At 41.5% G+C, this 23,988-nt stretch overlaps 1 protein-coding gene across 3 annotated transcripts in view; it reads left to right on the forward strand.

The window, feature by feature from the left end:
* Positions 1-23,988, forward strand: part of PTPRG (protein tyrosine phosphatase receptor type G) — a 720,636-nt gene that overhangs the window by 603,540 nt on the left and 93,108 nt on the right. For all 3 annotated transcript variants that reach the window (XM_033925773.1, XM_033925774.1, XM_033925772.1), the window contains one exon: positions 11,363-11,454. In XM_033925773.1, the coding sequence (XP_033781664.1) occupies positions 11,363-11,454 (92 nt within the window). The remainder of the gene's footprint in view (positions 1-11,362; positions 11,455-23,988) is intronic.

Raw genomic sequence — 23,988 nt, forward strand, 5'->3', positions numbered from 1 at the left:
TGGTCTTCAAGGGCCGCAATCCAGTTGGGTTTTCAGGATTACCCCAATGATTATGCATGAGATCTTTTAGCATACAATGATAGCAGTGCATGCAAATAGATCTCATACATATTCATTGGGGAAATCCTAAAAACTCCACTGGATTGCGGCCCTCGATGACTGACATTTCTATACCATTCTCCCAGAAGAGCTCAGAACGGTTTACATGAGTTTATTCAGGTACTCAAGCATTTTTTCCTGTTTATCCCAGTGGGCTCACAATCTAATGTACCGGGGGGGAGGGGGGGGATTAAGTAACTTTCCCAGGGTCACAAGGAGCAGTGTGAGTTTGAACCCACAACCCCAGGGTGCTGAGGCTATAGCTTGAACCACTAAGCCACACTCTCCCCTCTTAAACACTTCTTTAGAGTTAGGAATGGTCCCAGAGGACTGGAGGGTGGTTTCAGTGGTTCTTCACAAAAGCAGAAATAAAGAGAATGCTGGAAACTACAGGATAGTTCAGGGGCTCTCAGCCCAGTCTTTGGGACAGTAACGGTTTCAGGATAGCCACAATGAATATGCATGAGATAGATTTGTGTACAATGGAGGCAATGTATGCAAATTTATTCATGCATACTCATTGTGAATATCTTGAAAACCAGATTGGCTTGCTATGTCTGGAGGACTAAGTAGAGAACCTCTGGGCTAGTTAGTCTAACATCATTGGTAAGTAGATCAAAGTTGTTAAGTTGCAAGAGGATTATGAAAAATTGCAGGAGGACCTTGAGAGACTGGGCTTCAAAATGGCAGAAGACATTTAATGTGAGCAAGTGCAAAGTGATGCATGTGGGAAAGAGGAACCCGAACTATGGCTATGTAATGCAGGTTTCCATGTTAGGAATCACTGCCCTGGTGTCATTGTTGAGAAGACATTAAAACCCTCAGCTCAATGTGCAGCAGCGGCTAAGAAAGCAAATAGAATGTTAGGAATTATCAGGAAAGGAATGGAAAACAAAGATAAACATGTTATAATGCCCTTGTATCACTATATGGTACAGCCGCACCTCGAATACAGTGTGCAATTTTTGTTGCCATATCTCAAAAAAGATATAACTGAATTAGAAAATGTACAGAGAAGGGCAAAAAAATGATAAAAGGGATGGGACGACTTCCTTATGAGGAAAAGCTGAAGTGACTAGGGCTCTTCAGCTTGGAGAACAGATGGCTCAGGAGTGATATGACAGAGGTCTATAAAATACTGACTGGATTAGAATGGGTAAATATGAATTGTTTGTTTACTCTTTCCAAAAATACTAGGCCTAGGGAGCATGCGATGAAGCTACTAAGTAGTAGATTTAAAGAAGACCGGAGAAAATATTTCTCCACTCAACGTGTAATTAAGCTCTGAAATTTGTTGCCGGAGAATGTGGTGAAATCAGTTAGCAGGGTTTAGAAAAGGTTTGGATAAATTCCTAAAAGGGAAGTTCTTAGGCCAATATTACAATGGCTTGGAGAAATCCACTGCTTATTCTTAAGATAAGCAGCATAACATCTGTTTTACTCCTTGGGATCTTGCCAGGTACTTGGGACCTGGGTTGGCCACTGTTGGAAACAGGATACTGAGCTTGAAGGATCTTTGGTTTGTCCCAGTATGGCAATTCTTATGTTCTTGTAAATCGGCTGCCAAAACAGAGGTTAATGAAATTTCTAGAATTCTGCGAATTACAGAATCCATTACTAGAGTTGAGTAGAGTAGAGTTGTCTTGTTAATCTGATGACTTTATTTGATAGGGTGGCCAGAGACTTGGGCTGGGAGTAGACTGCTAGATATGCTGTATTTAAATTTCAGCAAGGCTTTTGACGTAGTTGTACATAAGTGATTTATAAATAAATGAGTTCCCATGGTGTGAGCTTTAAAGTGACTCAGAAATTGAGTAGGAAGTAGAAAGGTGGTAGAAAATGCTACCCTTATATAATGGATGCTGATACTGTAATGACAGTGGGGGGTGGAGCCAAGAGGAGAGACAACTGCCAAAATGAGAGCTTTGCCATGGCATTGTCATGAATACTTATAGGTAAAAGTTTTAAAACCTCACATCTAGGACTATGCCTCCAACAGATAATTAATACCACTGTTGATATAGTACTGTTATCTAAAAGCAGATATAAAGACCCAATTTGGGGCATCTTGTATTTATCTTCCTATAGCACCATTTGTCGGTCTTGTTTCTCTTCTTTTTCAGACCAGATGGAATAGTTTGATGCTCACTGGAGTTTTAGTCAGTTTTGTTAAAGGGAGAGGAAGCAACAGCGACAGAAAAATGTGTTCAGTATATGTGAAAGATGCTAATAAGAGACACCAGTAGGTCACATCTGAAGCTCCTGAGTGGAACCAGCACAGATGTTCTCTGTATTGATTAAGGAGGGATGGTTTGGGGGGAGGAGGTAGAAGAGATTCTGGCTTCTTTTGATCATGGCAAAGGTCAAGATGAAGAGTAATTACTTACAAAACCATTCCAAGGTCCTGTGTCTTCACAAACAAGATTTTGCAATTGCTTTAGCTTTTCTCAAGAGATGCTGTTCATGCAGATTAAGGAAGCAACGTGTTTGTTCTGGGTTAAACTAAGATTTATTCAATTATAATGTCTAGTAAAGGAACCTGGTGAATATTCTGTGTTATCTGCTTCTTAGAATTGAAAATTGGATTTGCTTGGTGTTAAACTAGCTGGCTGTAGGAATGAGTGTTATAACTAATGACTGGGGAGTCGATTCAGAACGGTCTATATGAGCCTCTGCAAAGGCACTACAATATATGAGCTTCTGTAGAGCTGTTATAATACATGGGCTCTATGCCAAAGTACATGGAGCTCTCTGGCGGTGTTGCGATACAGAATTATTAATACCAGCATGATTATGCCACAATTCATCATCCTACTTATGTTACTGGCACATTGATCATCCTACTTATATACACATGTTATACCAAATCAATCGTCCTACGTATATACACATCTAAGACTTAGGTTTACTGTTGCAGCTAAATACACACCTTCTATTTTGTTGTTGTTTTATTCTAAATTTATTTTGTTCTCTGCTCTTGTCTAGCCAGCAAGCTTACGCAACTTCCCAAGTCCCAATAGCTAGAAAGAGGTCTCCTATCAGGTTTATTTTCAAGACCTGTTGGGGGTCACCACAACAGTGAAAGTCATCTTTCTGCCATGGACTGCCATGCCCTTACAGACAGTATTAACCCTCTGATTGTATTAGCCCCCTCACATCTATATTATCGTGTACTTCCAAGAACTTTCTGTATTATTATTTTTTTAAATTGTATCCATTTAAATAGCATTGGAAGTCACCTTGAACCTAGTTAGGCTTAGTGTGACCCAGAAATCTCAGATTAGATTATATTGGAATTCTCCTGACATACTCAAGTCCTGCTAGCACTGCATCTCAAGTCCACTGAAATAAGGCTTAATCTAAATAAGTATGCCCTGGAGGAAAGCATGATAGAGACAGGGAGCAAGTGATGAGACAAATAAGGCTAGATTTGTTAAATAGCGCTCAGAATTTGTCATTGAAAAAAATCAGTGCTGAATAGTATTCTATAAATGACACTTCAGGTTCAATGTATTAGGGCAAAGCACAAGGATTTACACCCACTTAAACCAGGCGTAAGTTAGGCGTGGATCCATGACGGGATCAGCTCAAGGGACTGTGGTGGCCTGAGTCAACTTTTTCATTGGCACTCCCTCCCCCACAATCTGGTATATCTGTCCTTCCCCCTTTCTGGTGATCCAGTATCTCCCCCCTCCCTCTTAAGTCCCACTGGACCAGGTGAGGCAAGACCTGAGGGCACTGATGATAAAGGGTGCCAAAATCCCAGTCTAGAAGTTTGAAGGTAACCTTGACTGGGATTTTGGCTATTGCTGTACTATCACTGTTTTTGTTCGGCTTTTCATTGTTAACCGCATAGAACTGAGAAGTACTGCGGTATAAAAATAAAATGTATTATTATTACTAATATTGACGCTGTAAGGCCAGGGCCTCACCTGGTCCATAGGTTGAGTCAGCCTTGATCCCCAGTATCTATAGTGAATGCCCTGGATCTGCTCATGCCCCTCCCACAGCCACATCACCTTTTGAGTTGTGTCCTATAAGATTTGTACTGATTAAATTAGCACATGCCTCTTAGGATCATGGGCAATTTTGCATTTAGAATTGTGTGCACCATTTAAAAAATCTGGGGAATAATGCATTTAAAGGAGAACTAGCTTGACCATTTAGCTGACTTAAAAACTGGTAGGACGGACAAGCTTCAACAACAAAAAACAGCCCATTTTTAAGGACCATAAAATGAGAAGGCAGATTATCTGGTTGTCTATATAGCAAATAAATGGAAATAGATGATAAATAATCTATCCTGTTTCTTTCTTCTTAATCCTCCTCTTCAGAAGGTGGTGATGGGCTAGTTCCCATGTCCTTGTTTCTCCAGGTTCAATGTCTGGGCTAACCAAGCACCCTCTTCTCTTTGTAACATAATATGACAAGCAGGGAAGCCAAAGACAAATTAAAATAGGGCTGGGGTTTTATGCCAGCCACAGTTTCTCTCCAAGAGGGGTCTCCTCCCACCATTGCTTCTCACTGGTCAGGAGAGCCTTTTTCATATTCCAGAAGCTGTGAGGGTATAACTTAAAGTTATAAGTTAAAGTGCAGTATTTAAGGAACACCACTAGAGGTCTCTGCTATCCTCAATGAAATAGAACCTTAGTTGTCTCATCATATGCTTTCAATGGAAATTTTTTTGGACAGTATAGGAGAATATTAATCTTAACTTTTCTTGGCCTTTTAAAAATGTGCCAGTCATGCTGGTGTGTAGGGAGACTGAGCTTGTATAACAGTCTTGGTGCACAATCCAGTTCGCATGGGTTGTGTTCAGTCATGCTTGAGCTGAAATTTCCACACATCATTAGGGGCTTCCACTGTTAAAAGCTTAACAGCAAGAACACTGATTTTCTTTGGGATCTACAGCAGAGAAGAAAATCTAAGATGCTGCAAAACCGTGAAAATGCTTCCCATTTTTTATTCATTGCTTCTTCTTTTAATGTGCGTGATTTATTCTCTCCTCTTTCCCCCAGGGTGTGCATTCTCTGAAAGAGAAGGGTAGGGCAAGGAGGAAACCGAGTCAATTGCAACTCGCACAAAAGAAATATCCTCTTGTCTTCGCAGGCACGATTCTGTGTACTTTTTAGAAACATGATGTATATTTTACGTCGGTAACATGCTTTTGCAATTGGCCCCTAAAACGTCTGCTTTTTTATTTTTACGTTTTTTGTTTTGAAATTGAGATCCATGATCACAATTGGGAAAATTCCAGATATAGATGGGGTTTTAAATGGCAATCGCAGAGCATAATGTTTCTGCCAAGTGCTGTTTTCTATATTTGATAAGATGTTCATTTTTTTCTGTAAGGAATCCTTTTACTAAGCTGCAAAAAACATTAACATGGGTTTACCGCAGGTTAAAAAGCATTACCGCTGGACGCCTGAGTATACTCCACAGTAGTCTTGAGATTGGCGTGCACTTCCCATTCACTAAAAAATAGATTTTTTTTTTAGCACTGGTGCTGTGTCTGGGGGTGGATAGTAAACGTGTTCTGTGCTAATTGTTTAGCACAGCTACATCGCTGCACGCTAATGGATTAGATAAGACAAAGTTCTTTGTTGCGTCACCTTACAAAATTTCTTATGAGCCCTCTATTAGTATAAATTACATTACATTACATTAGTGATTTCTATTCCACTTGTGCCTTGCGGTTCTAAGCGGATTACAAGTTAGAAGACTGGACATTTCCAGTAGCATTGCAGTACATATAATCAAGAATGCGTTAAGTTACAATTGTTATTCTGGACTTTTCCAGGATAGATTGGTAGTAGATAGTGATAGGTTGTTTAGACGAATAGAGATAATATTGTCCGGATTCTGTTGTTTAGACGAATAGAGCTAATACTGTCCGGATTCGAGGTGTTGCTGGTGGTGGTGTTAGGGTAGTCATGAGAGCATTTTCTAATACTTTTGTGAGGTTATGATGATGGGAAGTGTTTTTTGAAGAGATGAGTTTTGATTTCTTTTCGGAATGCTTTAATGTCTATTGATTTGGTCAGTAGATTGGTGATGGTAGTATCGATCTTTGCTGCCTGTGTCGCTAAAAGGCTGTCATATAGTTTCTTTCGTCGTGTTCCTTTGAGAGGGGGGTGAGTGAATAGGCTCTGAGTTCTCCTTAATCTGTGTGAGAGGTTACGGTGTAGTCTGTTGTTTAGGTAGCTGGGTGCTGTTCCATGTATTACTTTGTATAGTAGACAATAGAATTTGAACTGGGATCTTGCTTTTATTGGTAGCCAGTGTGAGTCTAGGTATGCTTTGGTGATGTGGTCATATTTGCCTAGTGAGTAGATGATTCTGAGGGCTGTGTTTTGAACTGTCTGTAATTGTTTTATCATGTAATTTGGGCATGATAGGTATAGGCTGTTACAGTAATCTACAATACTCAGTACTAGGGATTGTACTAATATCTTATATTGATCTTTGTTGAAGAATTTTCTTATTTTTCTTAGGTTACGTATTGTGAAGAATGCTCTTTGGATGATTTTGTGGATTTGAGACTGCATTGTGCAGTTTCTGTCTAGTAGAATTCCCAGGATCTTGAGTGTGCTTTGCATTGGGTACTTGATTGTATTTACTTCTAGTTCTGTGAGAGATGGTTTTTTTTCCCTTTCCAGTAGTAGGAATTTAGTTTTTTCCGAGTTCAGTTTTAGTTTATGACTTGACATCCATTTTTCTACCGTTTCCATTATCATTTTCAGGTGGTTTGTGGATAAGGGGTCTTGAATATTAAAGGGGAGGAGGATAGTTATATCATCTGCGTAGCTGAATGATACTGTATGCAATTCATCCAACAATTAAAATATTAGGAGTTGTTCTGGACCAGCACCTGACCATGAAAAAAGCAGATAGATATGGTGGTACTTAAAGGTTATTGTACTTTATGGAAATTGCCTATTATCAAACCATATTTTGAGTTTTCTGCTTTTAGACTTTTGGTTCAGTCTTTGTTATTGAGTCTTCTTGACTACTGTAACATTGTTTATCTGAGCCTGTATAGGTATGTATGACTCACAAATGGAAGATTAGATTAGAATTACTAAGAAAGACATGGCCAGATTATAACTGATTCAGAATGCAGCGGTTAGACTGATTTATGGACTGAAGAAGTATGGCCATGTTACGCCGTTTTATTGCAGGTTACATTGGTTGCCGATGGAGGCTCGTGTTTTGTTTAAGTTGGGTTGTTTTTCTTATAAGGTTTTATATAGCACTGCTCTATTCTACCTGGTTAATAGATTTTCTATAGAATCGTACAAACATAGTCGAAAATTTCTTGCTTTGTTTAATTTTCCCTCTGTACAAGGCTGCAAAAGCAAGAAATTTCTTGACCATACTTTGGAATTTCAGGTAGCTTCCCATGATAAAGAATTCTGATCGTTGTTGCTTATTGCTTATTCCTACTTATTGCTTACTTAGAATTCAGCTGAAAACTTATCTTTTCTCAAAATACTTGGTTAAATAATTTATTCTGTTCTTAATGATATTGTTCTTCGTTTATAGTCTTTTGTAAACATTGTTGAACTTATGGTTACGCGGTTAATAAGCACAATGTTATGATGTGATGTTAGCGCGTGGGCCCTTAGGTCCTGATTCCATAAATGGCACCTAACTTCTAGGCGTCATTTGGTGCGATTGTCAATCAACTGCTAGGTTCTGTTTATAGACTCTTACCTAGCGGTGTCTTAGGCACCAGTAGGCATTACATCCTTAGGCGCACTGCCATTTCAGCTAGGGGTTTCATGGCCTAAATGAGTGCACCTATGTCATTCCATGCCCAAATCCACCCCCAACATGCCTATTTGCCGGTAGGCACCTACTGAGTTAGGCATCTACCGGCTAATTAATTTTTTCATTGGTTTTTAATGGTGCTTTCAATTATCGGCACTGATTAGGCCAATTAAAAAAATTAAGATTGGCACCTGGATTGGCTAGGCATGCCAATCTAGGCGCCTAAATGTAGGCATATTTTATAGAATCAAGGCCTTACTGCCTACATAATGGTGGTAAGGCCTAGTACACGATCAGCTGTGCTGTAAATGGTGAAATTAGCATGTGGCCATTAATACAATTAATAGAAACAGGTCCATTTTACTGCCATGAAAAAAGGGAAAGACCTGCACTGGGAAAAGCGCTGGCCAGTTGTTAATGCTGCTTAGTAAAAAAAAAAAAAAAAAAAAAAGGGCCCCTAAAATACAATTCACAAAGCTACAAGGAAAAAAAAATAAGATAACCTAAATATGTCTGTTCCCTGTTAAATCATGTACAATTTAGTAGTTCTCATCTGAATTTTCTGTATCAATGTTTGGTACTTAGCAATAAGATGTTCTGTATCTTTGTCTTAAGCATATCCTGTGGATTTTGAGGTCCATTTAATAAATATTGACTAAGGGCTCCTTTTCCTAAGGTGCGCTAGCGTTTTTAGCGCATGCAGGAAATTACCGCACGCTACGCTTCTAGAACTAGCGCTAGCTCAATGCTGGCGTTATGGTCGAGCGCGCGGGGCAACGTAGCTTGCGCTAAGCTGCTGGCTCTAGAACCCATGACATTAAGTTTGACCCTCAATCTTGTGGTTTGATTACTAGTAAGGGCGTCTTCTGCTCTTCGATAGTAGATTGACATTTCTTTTTATTTGACCATACAGGAGTTTTAGGACACAGGAATTTGGGGGGGGGGGGGGGGTTCGGTAGCAAATTTGCAATAATTCAAGTTAGAGGCAACCTTTGGGTTGTTGTGACTCTGGACAAGAGAATCATTTGGGCTCCATAAAGGCTTTACTTTGGATGGTATATAAGCAAGCTGGACACTTATTTATTTATTCATTCAATTTTCTCTACCGTTCTCCCAGGGGAGCTCAGAACGGTTTACATGCATTTATTCAGGTACTCAAGCAGTTTTCCCCCTCTGTCCTGGCGGGCTCACCATCGATTTTGTCCTACTCATGAAACTACACTAGTTGTATAGGGGCCCTTTTACTAAACTGCATTAGGCACTAACATGGCTATTGCAGCTTAAAATGGCATATTGAGGGACGCACTCAGACATCCTGCGGTAATTGCCAAATTAGCACAAGCTTTAATCCACCTGCTAAAAATTATTGTATTATTTGGGAAGAGCATGTCAGGGCACTAAACAGCACATTCACATCACCATCTACAACGTGGTTGGCACACTCAATTTTTTTAATGGCCACGCTCTAATGACAGCATTAGTGCATGGCCATTAATACAAAAAAAATTGGCCATTTTAGGACAGCGGTAAAAATGGCCCCGGGTAAGAGCACACCGAGGGCCTGGTTCTAAAAACCACATCATAAGTTAGGTGCCAGTAAGCATCCTACCACTGCCTAACTAAGGTGCGCTAGTGATCTTAGAGCGTGCTACAATGCCGCAAACGCTAAACGCTAACGCCTCCATAGAGCTTGCGTTAGGATTTTTCATAAGACCATTAGAAGTGCCTTTGCTGGGTCAGACCAGAGGTCCATCCTGCCCAGCAGCCCACTCACGCGGCGGCCCACCAGGTCCAAGGCCTGTATAGTAACTCTCTATCTATACCCTCCTATCCCCTTTTCCTTCAGAAAATTGTCCAATCCCTTCTTGAATTCCAATACTGTACCTTGTCCTATCACGCCCTCTGGAAGCGCATTTCAGGTGTCCACCACCCGTTGGGTGAAGAAGAACTTCCTAGCGTTGGTTCTAAATCTGTCCCCTTTTAATTCTGCCGATTGCCCTCTCGTTCTTTCAGATTTGTTATTAATTTTTAGTGAGATTTTTATTCGTTTTAAACTTTATATTTAATGTCATGACAATATTAAGACGGTATATCAAATTTTTAATAAAGAGAAAACTTGAGAACAGCACCATTTGCAGAATCCGGGCCTAAGAGCACTTTTGACCGCAACTTAGTAAAAGAACCCCACAGTTCAGTGTTAAAATGGAAATAAAGGCACTTCTTGAAAAAAAAAAAAGAAAGAAAACAGAACAAAACTTCCATTCCCCAAATAATTAGTTGCAATTTAGTAGGGTGTCCTAAAGTGTGGGGCCCTTGGCAGTCACTCAGCTTACCACCCTGTCGGGCCTGCGCTGTTCAAGTGTTTATTTAATGTGACAACCCGAATAAAGCAGCCTGTGTCAAGTGCCTGTTGCACCGAGTGCGCTTCTGTGTGGCCAGAGAGCAAAACAGATTGCTGAGCAGAATGTCACAAGCCATTGCATAACAGATTTTCAGCAAGAGAATCGGCTCGGACGGATAAAGGGAGCAGCATGGTCGCTGGACAGGTGCTGAAGAGCAGAGCAGTTCATTAGGAGGCATGCCTCACAAAAGGGTGTGGTGGGGGGGGGTGGAAGGGGTCTTTCTGGGTCCGGGTACGGCTATTGTTGAGAGTCACTAACAGACCCTTCTCCTCACATTAGCCGCTCACGTTGAGCAGTGGCTCATTAAACATTCAGCTCCAGCCTCAAGCAGCTCATTAAATCAGCAATGAATAGTGACGCGGATGCTGGAGAGCCCTGCCCCAGTCGGCATCACCATGCAAAAGCTGCTTCCAGCACTCAGTGTTTTCCTGCTCAGTGCGCTGGCTGTGATGACCAGTTTGTGCTCTCTGTTTTGCTTTAAGTACAGGTAAAAATCCCAAAGAGCATTTTCTTGTCATACAATATATGTGGCTTGATTGTATTAGGTTTTAGTATCTAGCTTTTCCTTTTGGGCCTTGGCACAGTCAGCTTCTACAGCCTGATACTAAAACACATCTATTGATTTTTATATTTGTTTTGTTAGGGGTTGTTTTTTTGGGGGGGGTTTTGTGTTTTTTTTGTCATTTCCATTAAACCTTTTGAGCTCGCTTTGTCTCTGCCTTTCTGCTACTGTAAGATAAAAAGAAACCTTAAGGTAAATCGGGCCCTTTGTGTTCAGAGAAGCTATGTTCCTTTGCAAGTTTTAAGCTACGGTGCAATTACTATGACAGGGCAGTTTAGAAATGCAGCCATAGTTTAGCCTGTATTGAAAGTTGCTCAAGAGCATGCTTTAGTTTAAATGCTGCCACATCCACGCTGTTGTTCTTAACTGTTTTAATCTCACGTATTATAGACGAGGTTGTATATACCATCAATTTAAAACAAAAATAAATAACAGCGGCAGATATTAGCTATGGATAGAAATGACTTCTGAGGGCCTATTTGGTATCATCGTACCTTGACCACATTTTGCTGTGTTTCCTCCACAGAAAGTGTTTTCAGACTGCTCATTTCTATGTGGAAGATAGCAGTTCACCCCGTGTGGTCCCCAATGAAAGCATTCCCATTATCCCTATTCCAGGTGAGTGAGGACTGCTCCCATTTAATTGGTATTTGAAAATAATTAACTGTATTGTATTGCATACGTTCTTATCCATTTACTTGGATGTGGTGTATGCAACCTCTGTGAAGTTTTTAATCCCCCCCCCCAAGTGGATTGTTTTCATTCCAGAGACATTGTACTGTTTGTGTCGTTGTCCTTAAAGCGTCAGTAGTGGCAGATAACCAGATTTTTGCCCAAGTAGAAAACTTCATAATGTACAAACTGATACAAATCAACGGTGATGTTGAAATACTTCCAAGAAATCCTCTTTCTGAAAGTACTGAGAAAATATCGAAGCTGCTGATTTGTATTGTTCAATGTATTTGTAGGACCTCATGATGTTCTATAAGGGTGGAATCATTTATATAACTGTTTAGTTTGCAAAATGAATGAATGTTCAATTGAAAAAGAGGTAAAACTGAACCCTAGCAATTTTAGTATGATGTATAAGTTATCCCATTCCCTCAAAAGAGTTGCTGTATTTCTCTGTGCTCTATTTTCCCCTTGCTCTCTTTGTTCTGCCGTCTCGGTTCAGCACCTATGGGGTGTATTTTAATGACAATCCCAGTTGACTGCAACAAAAACTTTCACAGATGGCCCCCCACCCCTAAGGGATACCTAGTAAACGAGGGAAAGTATGTCTGCCTGAATCTGTGCGAATCAGTCAGCTTCTTTGCTAGGATAGTAAGATACTGAATTGTATGTTTTGAAAAGCAGTTTGTGTTAGTACAAGAGAGAGAGTAAAATGATTAGGAAATTTTAGTCATACGTATCTTCCTTTGAATCCTTGTGACTTTAGTTGACCATAAAATAGTTAGAGTTGATTTGCTACGCTAAATATGTAAATATATGAGAAGCAGCTGCCTTCGTTAAATGTTTCATTCAGCAAATTTTCTAGTCCTTGGAAGTAGTTAACGTGTCTGTTATTGCTTTGGTTGACTTAATTGTGCATTCAGGCAGCTAATATTAGGCCTGAGCTGACATTTGAGATGAATTGTTTGCCAAAAAAGGTGTGTACTGTCAGGAAAGAGCACAAACTTAGATTGTGGGCCAACCAGGGACAGAGAAAGTACCCGCATATAGTGATTGTAAACTCTTCTGACTGTACCACCCAATGACGGAATATCAAATCCCATTACCCTTACCATAAAAATCAAACTACCGTATTTTTCACTCTATAAGACGCACCTGACCATAAGATGCACCTAGCTTTAGAGGAGGAAAACCCAAGAAAAAAATTCTAAACTAAATGGTGTACCCTGTCCCACCGCCCTGTCCTGTCCCCCCTCTGGTGGTCTAGTGGCAGGCAATGGGGCCTGCCCTGGAAGTCTTTTCATCTGTCAAACTGGGACAAGCAATGCAGCATGTAAGATACCATGACATTTTGCATTAATGGTATTCCTGAGGTACCGTAGTTATGCAAAATCCTTTCCAGTCATCTTGAACTGCCGCCTAAAAACTTTGCAGTGGACACTGGAAACATAAAATAAAGCAATTTGTTGCAAGTATAGCCATCATCCCTAGAACCGTGTCGGCCTGTCAAATTCCTCCTGTTCAGTGCTGCAGTCTTTTACATCAATTTGATGGCTCGTGCTGCTTAATGATTTGTGATCATGGGTTCCTGAGGAAGGGATTGTGTTCCCGAAACCAGGCTGGTTGGACCTGGTATCCGGTGGTGTTTTCATTTGTGCCACTATCATTCCTTGGATGAACTATTTTCAACTTTTAAATCTTTCAGCTAAGTTTTTGCCTTTTGATTTTTTGCTTTTGGGAGTTGGCTGGGGGGGTTCATAGAGTGGTCGTTGATTGACCTACCTGTTTTTCACTGTTTTGATTTGTGATTTTTCACTGTTGATTCTTTGCACACTTTTGGTGCCCGATGATGGTGTGCGGGCGGAGGTATATTACCTCTTCTTGAGATTGATATTGAGAAGCGCTGGAGCATTGTCTCCTTTCGCTGTTCTTTTACACTGAGGGCACCTTAACACTTCATCATTATTTTACTCACTTCTTTGCGTTGTGTCTTCCAGGTATTTGGTCTTTTGCGACCACTCTCTGAACCTCAGACTACTCTGCCTCTTTGTGGGTTTCTATTTGAGGTTTTTGGCAGTTTTTTTGGAGTTCCTCTCTCTTTTTGTATGTGGCTATTTTAAGAAAGCAGAAAGCTGATGAAAATTACCTTACCCCCCCCCCCCTCCCCGGCGTACCTTATTTAAATTTGGGCGGTCCAGCGCTCCTGCCATTCCCTCGCTCTGCCTCCTGATCTCTTCCGGTAGCGGCACAGAGCAGGTGCAAGCTTTTTGCGGCCTGCCTAGTCCCGCATCGCTCTCTGAATGGCTGCCATTGGTTCTCATGAGTTCCGTGAGAACAGACAGCAGCCATTCAGAGAGTGGCGCGGGACCAGGCAGGCCGCAAAAAGCTCGCATCTGCCTTGTGCCGCTGCCAGAAGAGATCAGGAAGCAGAACGAGGGAAGGGCAGGAGCGCTGGACTGCCGGGATTAAATAAAGGCTCCGGAGGGGGGAGAGGTTATTTCCATCCACTCTTTTTTTGGGGGGGGGAGTGTTTCTTATGGAGCGAAAAATACGATATGTGCACTTTGGACTGGAATTCAGTAAATGGCACACAAATTCTTCACTGAAAAAAAATTGGCGCTAAGCACAATTCTATAAATAGTGAGTATCCTGTATAGAATTACACTTAGGATCTGTCACCATGCCTATCTTTAGATGCCTACTGAAACACGGTGTAAATGCTGGTGCCCAAGTTAGGCAGACAAAAGCTGATTCTCTAAACGGGCGTCCTAATTGTTGTTTGTGGTAAGCGTCCTACCACTGTCTGACAGCTAATCTGGACACAGCTTTAAAAAAAAAAAACAACAACAAAAAAAAAAAAAAACAAACCCTGAGAGGCAGGCTGTAGGGGTTTGTTGCGGGTGCAGGAAAACACCTAGGGACACTTAAGCTCACCTAAGGCTGGGCTTGGGCATGGTTTCACCCAGAAGTGACCTTGGGCGTCTCCCTTGAAATGTAGGCCAGCAAAATTCTGGCTTATATTTCTAAAGATAAAAGTAGAAGCGGCCGACTGAGCTGATTGCAGTAAGGGAATCCACAATCAGCTGAGCCAGCAGGCCTCCCTGAAGCCATGGCTTCGGGAAGTCATATTGGCTCAGCTGATCTGGGGGACAATACCCCTGCCATGATCAACTGAGCAGCTGTGGAAGGGGACCCACAACAAAATCGGCAGGAGGGATGCCCACTCCATTGCGATTGGCAGGAGGGATGCCCCTACTGCCAACCCCCCCCCCCACGAAGCTGTGACCCCCCCAGAACCTCCGATCACCCTCTTGAAGACACCTCCCAATCACAGACACCCCCTGAACATCAAGGCCTCCTCCCAAACCTGCAGACGCCCACCCTGACACATACACAGACACACCTGTAAGAAAGTCTGGCAGGAGGGATGTTTACTCCCTCCGGCCGGAAGGCCGCCTCTTCAAATGGCAGGCCTTCTCCTTCTCAGTGCATCCTGGGATGCACTGGGAGTGGCCTAAGACTATAGAATCGGTGGGGGGGGGGGGGTAAGGTGTCTGTTTTTACAGAGAAACGCGATTCTGTATAGGACATTGGTATGTGATTCTCAGCCGCTCCTTAGGCAGCTACTGAGACCGGCGTCCTATACAGAATCTGCCCCACAATGTTTTTGGAGTTATCCTGACACAGCTGTGCCCACATCCCCTTTTCAGTTACACTCTAGCAGAATAGCATGCAGCCAGATGTGTATGCAAATTTTAATAAGTGCCAATTAACATCAATTTTCATGAGAACTGGCAGCAGCCATTCAGGGAGGGAGGGGCTCAGCATAGGACAGGAGCACGGAAAGCTTGCTCCTGCCTGGTATACCACTGGACCTCCAGAGATTCTAAAAGGTATGTGGGAGAGGCAAAAAAAATTGTTAGTCGGCCGGGACAGGAGACGGGAGGCTTAGAAATGGTCAGTAACAGTAATACTTCAGATGTGATCTTACATAAGTATATCTTACATAAGTAGGCAAGTCTATAAGAAAGTACAGCATTCAAGCGGCCTAATAATGCATGTATTGAGCCTTGATTCAAAAAAGCGGAACTAGAAAAGATTCAAAGAAGAGTGACCAAGATGATAAAGGGGATGGAACTCCTCTCGTATGAGGAAAGACTAAAGAAATTAGGGCTCTTCAGCTTAGAAAAGAGACGGCTGAGGGGAGATATGATTGAAGTCTACAAAATCATGGGTGGTGTAGAATGGATACAAGTGGATCGATTTATTTATTTATTTTTATTCTATCAAAAATTACAGGGAAATAATTTTAAAACTAATAGAAGGAAATATTTTAAGCTCTGGAACACATTGCCAGAAGATGTGGTAAGAGCGGATAAAGTAGCTGGTTTAAAAAAAGGTTTGGATAAGTTCCTGGAAGAAAAGTCCATAATCTGCTATTGAGACAGACATAAGGGAAGCAATTGATTGCTCTGGAATGTTGCTACTATTAGGATTTTTGTCAGGTACTTGTGACCTGGATTGGCCACATTGAAGACAAGATACTGGGCTAGATGAACCATTGGTCTGACGCAGTAAGGCTATTGTTATGTTATGTTCTTATTAACTGACATTGTACCGGAATGTAGGCGTGAATTATTATGACAGATCTATGCCTCACATAAAAGTTTGATACATTGATATACACAAGGAAAAATGTTCTGTAAGTGGCCTGTGTTAATGCTGGCCCCACCTAGGGCCCACCCATGCCCCTCCCCTATGAACACACCTTTCACAGTTACAGGCTGTGTGATTTGAGCACCTAATTTCAGAATACTGGTTAGGTACAATATTTACATTGAACACTTGCTTCACTGGCAGCTTTTGATTGCACTTTGCATTGGACTAGATCAGGGAATTCCGGTCCTCGAGAGCCAGATCCAGATCAGGTTTTCAGGATATCCACAATAAATATGCATGAGATAGATTTGCATCTCAAGGAGGCAGTGCATTCAAATCCATCTCATACATATTCATTGTGGATATCCTGAAAATCTGGCCTGGCTCCGGCTCTCGAGGACCGGAATGGCCTACCCCTGGACTAGATGATGTATGGGGCAGGACTTATTTAGGTTATAAACTTGGTGCTGGTCACCTATAAGTTTCCTGCCTGGGGCTTTAAAAGTATTTATTAATTATTTATTTAACTTTTTCAGCCCAAACTGATTTGTCCCTTTGTTTTAAAAAAAATGTTTGGATCTTTGCCGGGTTCGTCTTGAGAGGGGACTTGAAGTTTTGCCAAATTTTCTGTTTCGTTTGCTAGGTACAATATTGCCATTTACAAGGCTAAGGGTATCTTTGCCCACCTGGATGAGGGTATTCTATAAATTGTCATACACAATTGACACAGAAATTTAAGTGACCTCGTACGGAATGAGGAAGAAAGTGTTTTTATGTTCTTAAGCAACACTTTCACATTCTTGTAGTTTATTTGGAAGAGATTACTACACTTCTCCCTCCGTTTTCGCTGTGATAGGAGATTAACAGAACCGCAAATATAGAAAAAACGCGAATAACTTTTTTATATGTTATTTGCTGTTTTCTATTAAAAACCGTCGTGAATATAGTGAAACCGCGAATAACCTGGTGGGAGACCTGGCCTGTTTCTGAAGGAGAGGCAAAACATGGTGAAGAAAGTGCTGGGAATCAGTGATTTTCTCTGTAAACGCTTGGAATCAACGATTTCCCTGTGCAAGCTGATGTAATTTGGGGGGAGGAGCCAACAAGCTAAAAACCGTGTATAATCAAAACTGCGAATGCTGAAAACGCAAATTCGGAGGGAGAAGTGTAGTTAAGGCCAGTGATCAACTTCTTTCTCTCTTAGTTTTTATTAAAATAGTACTAGATAAGGGTTCCCCATCAATCTGTAATAGAGATGAGGAGGCAAGTTCCTTCCATGTTCATGTTGGAAAGTTCCAGACTGACGACCTGGCACAAAATCACCACTGAAAATTACACCAATATTGTGTTTCACGCTGGAATGTGTATCGGTACAGCTACAGCAGTCTGAAATTATAAAAGTAAAATACTTCACTTTCAACAAAGCAATAACAGGCCTCATCACCCTTTCAAACACAGATATATACCAGACAAATCAAATGTACAGACATTCTGTACAGTGAGTAATAATAACCAGAGTATTTATTAGATACCTAACAATGAAATCTAATTTGAGTGCTCTAGCCTGTTTAATGTCTATTACCCTCAGCCCCTGCCAGGAGAAGCCCTTGGAGCTCGCATGTCTGCTTGGCTCAGGAAGACCTTTGTTTTTATGGTCCCCCAGGAGAGGTTGGATCTGCCAGGCAGCCCACCAAATAAAGCAAGACTGTCAGCGCTTCTTTACCTTTAGCTATGATGTCTGATCCTTTGGGTGTTTTTATTACCCTGTTTCCCTGAAAATAAGACCTAGCATCATTTTTTAAAATGCTCCTATTATAAGCCCTACCACAAAAATAAGTCCTAGTTAAGATCGACCCCCAATGCCCCTCCTCCATCGAATGTCCCCAACACTAATGTGGCCTGATTCACTGAAAAAATCAGACTCGTCAATTCAGTGACCCCCCACCACTACTAATATTACTATTTATTATTTCTATAGTGCTGAAATACCTCCACTTCGATGCTTCCTAAATCGTCGGCAGCAACACTCTGAACGGGCTGCTTCGCGGCCTTTCCGCTGATGTGACAGAGGGAAGGCCCCCAACGGGGAAGGCCTCGAAGCAGCCAGTTCAGAGTGCTGCTGCCGCTGGTGTTTTTGGAGGCCTTGGAGCAGAGGTATGTCAGTCTCATGGTAGGAGGGTGGGTAGAGATCTGAAGATGCTGCACAAGGGGATCGGTGAGAGGGGAGGAAATAGAGGACGGAAGAGATGATTGTTATACATGAAAAAAAATAAGACATCCCCTCAAAAAAAGCTCTGTGTATTTTTGACCCAAAATTAATATGACACTGTCTTATTTTGGGAGAAACATGGATGCCTCTGTCACTGGGCCCTTCTGCTCTGATGCTGCCAACCTATTTACCTGAGAGCCCTTTGTGACACCTGGAGGGGGGGTCGGCACACACAGCCTCCTGCCAAATAGGGGGAAACTCCTAGCCCTTGCTACTCTCCACTCCTTGTTTTTCCCTCTACAGTACATTTAGGAAGAGCTCCTTCTCCAAATTTCAGGGGACCTACCATCTAACACAACGGTCTCAAACTCAAACCATCTGCAGGTCCACATTTTGGATGTATACGTACTTAGAGGGCCACAGAAAAAATAATTAATGTCTTATTAAAGAAATGACAATTTTGCATGGGATAAGTACCTACACATCCAATATGTGGATTATCTGAAATTATCAGAATCAGTTAAGGAAATATTTATAAACTATAACCGTTATTGTTTATAAATCTTTCCTTAATTGCTTCTGATAATTTCAGCTATACACAGCTAAAAGCAGTGCAATTTGCAGAATTTGAAAAGTATCAACTGCAGGAGACAAGATTTTGGACCAACTATTTTGAGGCCCTCGGTATTATAAAGAAAGATTCTTTATGGAAATCTTGTGCCTTAAGTGTCCTGTGGTCGCGTCTGCAACTGCCTTCAGCTCTCACCTCCTCCAGCACCGGACACTAACAAGCTGCACTGCCTCCAATGGTTACCTTACATTCTGGAATGTTTCCCGCCTCACTGCTGTAACCTCACGCAAGCGCTTTACTGCGTCTGTCCACGATTGTGAGGTGGAGTGGAGAGGACAATCTCATACAGAAGCAGGAAAGCGTTTGCGTGAGATTACAGCAGTGAAGCCGGAAACGTTCCAGAACGCGACTGCCAGACACAACCGCCGGACACTTAAGGCACAAGTTTTCCATAAAGAATCACCAAGGGCCTCAAAATAGTACCTGGCGGGCCACATGCAACCCCTGGGCCACGAGTTTGAGACCACTGATCTAAACCAATCAACAAGATTAAGCAGCTGAGCCCAGTATGTGTGATGTGGAGTTCTCTTTGATGTTGAATGACCTTGCACCACCTACCTGCTCACTTTAGGAAGGCCACTCAGTTTCCGACAACCACATTTTAGGATTTGGAGGTACTTGGAGGGCCGCAGAAAAAATAGTTAATATCTTATTAAAGAAATGACAACTTTACATGAGGTAAAACTCTTTATAGTTTATAAATCTTTCCACCACCTCTCTCAGGAGCGCATTCCAGACATCCACCACCACATTGCTCTTGGATCTACCACCCCTTAACCTCAAATTATGTTCTGGTTTTACCATTTTCCTTTCTCTGGAAAAGATTTTGTTCTACGTTAATACCCTTCAAGTATTTGAACGTCTGAATCATATTTCCCCTGTCCCTCCTTTCCTCTAAGGTATACATATTCAGGGCTTCCAGTTTCTCCTCATGCGTCTTCTGATTCAAACCTCCAATCATTTTCATCGCCCTCCTGTGGACCGCTTGAAGTCTTCTTAGGTCCTTCGCCAGATACGGTCTCCAAAACTGAACACAATACTCCAAGTAGGGCCTCACCAATGACCTGTACAGGGGCATCAACACCACCTTCCTTCTACTGGCTACACCTCTCTTTATACAACCCAGCATCCTTCTGGCAGCAGCCACTGCCTTGTCACACTGTTTTTTTGCCTTTAGATCTTCGAACACTATTACCCAAGGTCCTACTCCCCGTCTGTGCATATCTACCTCTCACCTCCCAGCATATATGGTTCCTTCCGATTATTAATCCCCAAATGCATTACTCTGCATTTCGTTGCATTGAATTTTAGTTGCCAGATTTTAGACCATTACTCTAACTTTTGTAGATCCTTTTTCTTGTTTTCCACGTCCTCCTCGGTGCTTACTCTGTTACATCTGCAAAAAGGCAAACTTTTCCTTCTAACCCTTCAGCAATGTCATTCACAAACATATTAAACAGGATCGGCCCCAGCACCAAACTCTGAGGGACTCCACCACTCACCTTTTCTTCCTCTGAGCGACTTCCATCTATGCACGACGGAGACGTGCATAGATGGATCAGAAACTGGTTAGAAGGTAGGAAACAGAGGGTAGGGTTGAAGGGCCACTACTCAGACTGGAGAAAGGTCACGAGTGGTGTTCCGCAGGGCTCGGGGCTCGGGCCGCTGCTTTTTAACATATTCATAAATGATCTAGAAACAGGGACGAAGTGTGAGATAATAAAATTTGCAGACGACACCAAACTATTTAGTGGAGCTTGGACAAAGGAGGACTGCGAAGAATTGCAAAGAGACTTGGACAAACTAGGAGAATGGGCAGAGAGATGGCAGATGAAATTCAATGTTGAGAAGTGTAAAGTATTGCATGTGGGAAGCAAAAACCCGAGGTATAATTATACGATGGGAGGGATGTTATTGAATGAGAGTACCCAAGAAAGGGACTTGGGGGTGATGATGGACATAACAATGAAGCCGACAGCACAGTGCGCAGCTGCCGCTAAGAGAGCAAATAGAATGCTAGGTATAATCAAGAAGGGTATTACAACCAGAACGAAAGAAGTTATCCTGCCGCTGCCACATCTTGAGTACTGCGTCCAGTATTGGTCACCGTACCTTAAGAAGGATATGGCATTACTCGAGAGAGTTCAGAGAAGAGCGACACGACTGATTAAGGGGATGGAAAGCCTTTCATACGCTGAGAGATTGGAAAAACTGGGACTCTTTTCCCTGGAAAAGAGAAGATTAAGAAGGGATATGATAGAGACTTACAAGATCATGAAGGGCATAGAGAGAGTACAGAGGGACAGATTCTTCAAACTTTTCAGAAAATAAAAAAACAAGAGGGCATTCGGAAAAGTTGAAAGGGGACAAATTCAAAACAAATGCTAGGAAGTTTTTCTTTACACAGCGTGTGGTGGACACCTGGAATGCACTTTCAGAGGACGTTATAGGGCAGAGTACGGTACTGGAGTTTAAGAAAGGATTGGACAAATTCCTGCTGGAAAAGGGGATAGAGGGGTATAGATAGAAATTTACTGCACAGGTCCTGGACCTGTTGGGCCGCCGCGTGAGCGGACTGCTGGGTGCGATGGACCTCAGGTCTGACCCAGCGGAGGCATTTCTTATGTTCTTATGTTCCATTAACCAGCACCATCTGGCGTCTGTCCGTCAACCAGTTTCTAATCCAGTTCTCCACTTTGGGTCCTAACTTCAGCCCTTCAAGTTTGATTAGCAATTCTATTTTAGTTTCACTGTTGTTACAATTACCCATATATAACTTTAAGAACTTTAAATAAATAACTCTCAAATTTAATTTTTTGGTGGTTTTGCAGTTTTATAATTTCAATTTTAATGTACTGCAAAAAACATTTTCTCCGTTTTTAGTGTGCCAGAGCTAAAAACGGTTGAGAGACACCGGTTTACTATATTTCAGTAATCCTGTTGATTTAAAATGTAAGCTATATAGAAAATCAATAAATACTCATTCAAAAAATGATTAAAAAAGTATTAAAATGCAGATGAAATTTGTATGATGGTGCTGACATCCAAAATGTATAATGTAAGGTTAGACATTATAACTGAAGTTGCTTAATTTATGCAGAGTTAAATATTAAAAGCTTTGAAGCACCTTCTAAATCTGTCCAAATTCCTCACACCTAAACTGAGCTTTATTATCCCATTTCCATTCTTAATAAGTCTTTTACAGTCTTCTTAGTGTATTATTAATTGGACCAACCTTCTGTTCCAGGGATCTAAGTCTCTGAAACAACTTTATTCTCTTCTCTATTCTTTAATAATAAATGGCTTCATTGGCTTTATGACACTATAATGTTTCAAGGATGGCACTGTCCCAAGAATTTTGAGCCATATAAATGCTATGCAAAGTGCTGGGGAGCAGAATTATAACATGGTTTTTTCACAGTGAAGGCTGGGAATTAGTATTTTGCTAACTAGTAATTTGCTGGTGGTCAGTAAAATTTTATATTAGGCCTCAAGCAGAAAATCTGTGAGCTGAAGGGCAAAGTGAAGACCCTATTACAGTGAATAGCAGTTAATCTGTCACTACCGTAATTCATCATGTTTTCATTGTATAAATTTGGACAGAGACCATAGATTTTAGTGTTGTTAAATAATTTGTGCATTACAAGAGATTTAAAAATGTCTGAGGGTATCCATTTAATGCAAGAAATATCTGATCATGAAGGTGTCACATTAATGTACTTAAGAAAATGTGGTACACAAGTTTAATCTTCTTTGAGTTATGTGTGAAAGATATAGAGCATTCAGCAGTCATATTAAACTAAACTAAAACTTAATTTTAAAGACCGGGTCTTCAACCAAAAGGTGCTTGACTTGGTTTACAATAATGTAAGTAGAGTACATAAATTTAAAAGAAGAACGAAATCTAGCATGGCTTAGTTTTTGGCAATGCTGTTGGTCTCCAAAGGGGGCGCTGTCTGCACAAGGACACACTCAGGCAGGTTCTGCATTCTTCAGTGTGTTTTGATGGTAAAATGCCTTGAGGAGTGGTGTAGTCGTTAGAGCAGCAGACTGAAAACTAAGAAAGCAAAGGTTCAAATCCTGCTTCTTCCATTAACATACTTTGTAACACACCCTGGACAAGCAACTGTACCCTTCAATGCCTCAGGTATAAAACCTTAAGTGTTAGCTTTCTTGGGCAGGGTAAGACCTAGTGCATCTGAATGTAACTCATCTCTACAAAGGCAAGTAATTAAGTTTAAAAAAAAAAAAAAAAATCCAAGTCAGGCTCTGAAACTGCAAGTTGCATTAATTTTATTCCTAGTCGACACTGCTCTGTGATGCTCATTCACCTCCTTCATTTGAATTGCAGATATGGTGATATCACTGACACTGACACAGAATGGAGGTGCCCAACAGTTATGAAGCTTGAACTTTGTTTTACACATCAAAATTGAAAACAAAATCTAAGCAGGCATTCTACTTAGCAGAAAGTTAGGCTCATCCGGACTGAAACATGAACTGCCAAGAATTACTTACTTGTCATGGCGGTCTGCTCTTTTTCATTCTTTAAAAAATGTTTATTGACAGGCAGTGGCATAGAAGGGGGGAGGGGGTCTGCCCTGGGCGCCATGTTGGTGGGGAGGAGCACATTGAAGTTCTTGTTGCTCGTGATGGTGAACAAGTAGAGGTAACATAGTTGATGATGGCAGATAAAGACCCGAATGGTCCATCCAGTCTGCCCAACCTGATTCAATTTAAATTTTTTAAATTAATTTTTTTTTAATTTTAGCTATTTCTTGGCAAGAATCCAAAGCTCTACCCGGAACTGTGCTTGGGTTCCAACTGTCGAAGTATCTGTCAAATCTCACTCCAGCCAGTCTACACCCTCCCAGCCATTGAAGCTCTCCCCAGCCCATCCTCAACCAAAAGGCCATATACTGACACAGACCATGCAAGTCTACCCAGTACTGCACTTAGTTCTTCAATATTTACTATTATT

Source organism: Geotrypetes seraphini, chromosome 17 (genome assembly GCF_902459505.1).
Source record: "Geotrypetes seraphini chromosome 17, aGeoSer1.1, whole genome shotgun sequence".
NCBI lineage: Eukaryota > Metazoa > Chordata > Amphibia > Gymnophiona > Dermophiidae > Geotrypetes > Geotrypetes seraphini.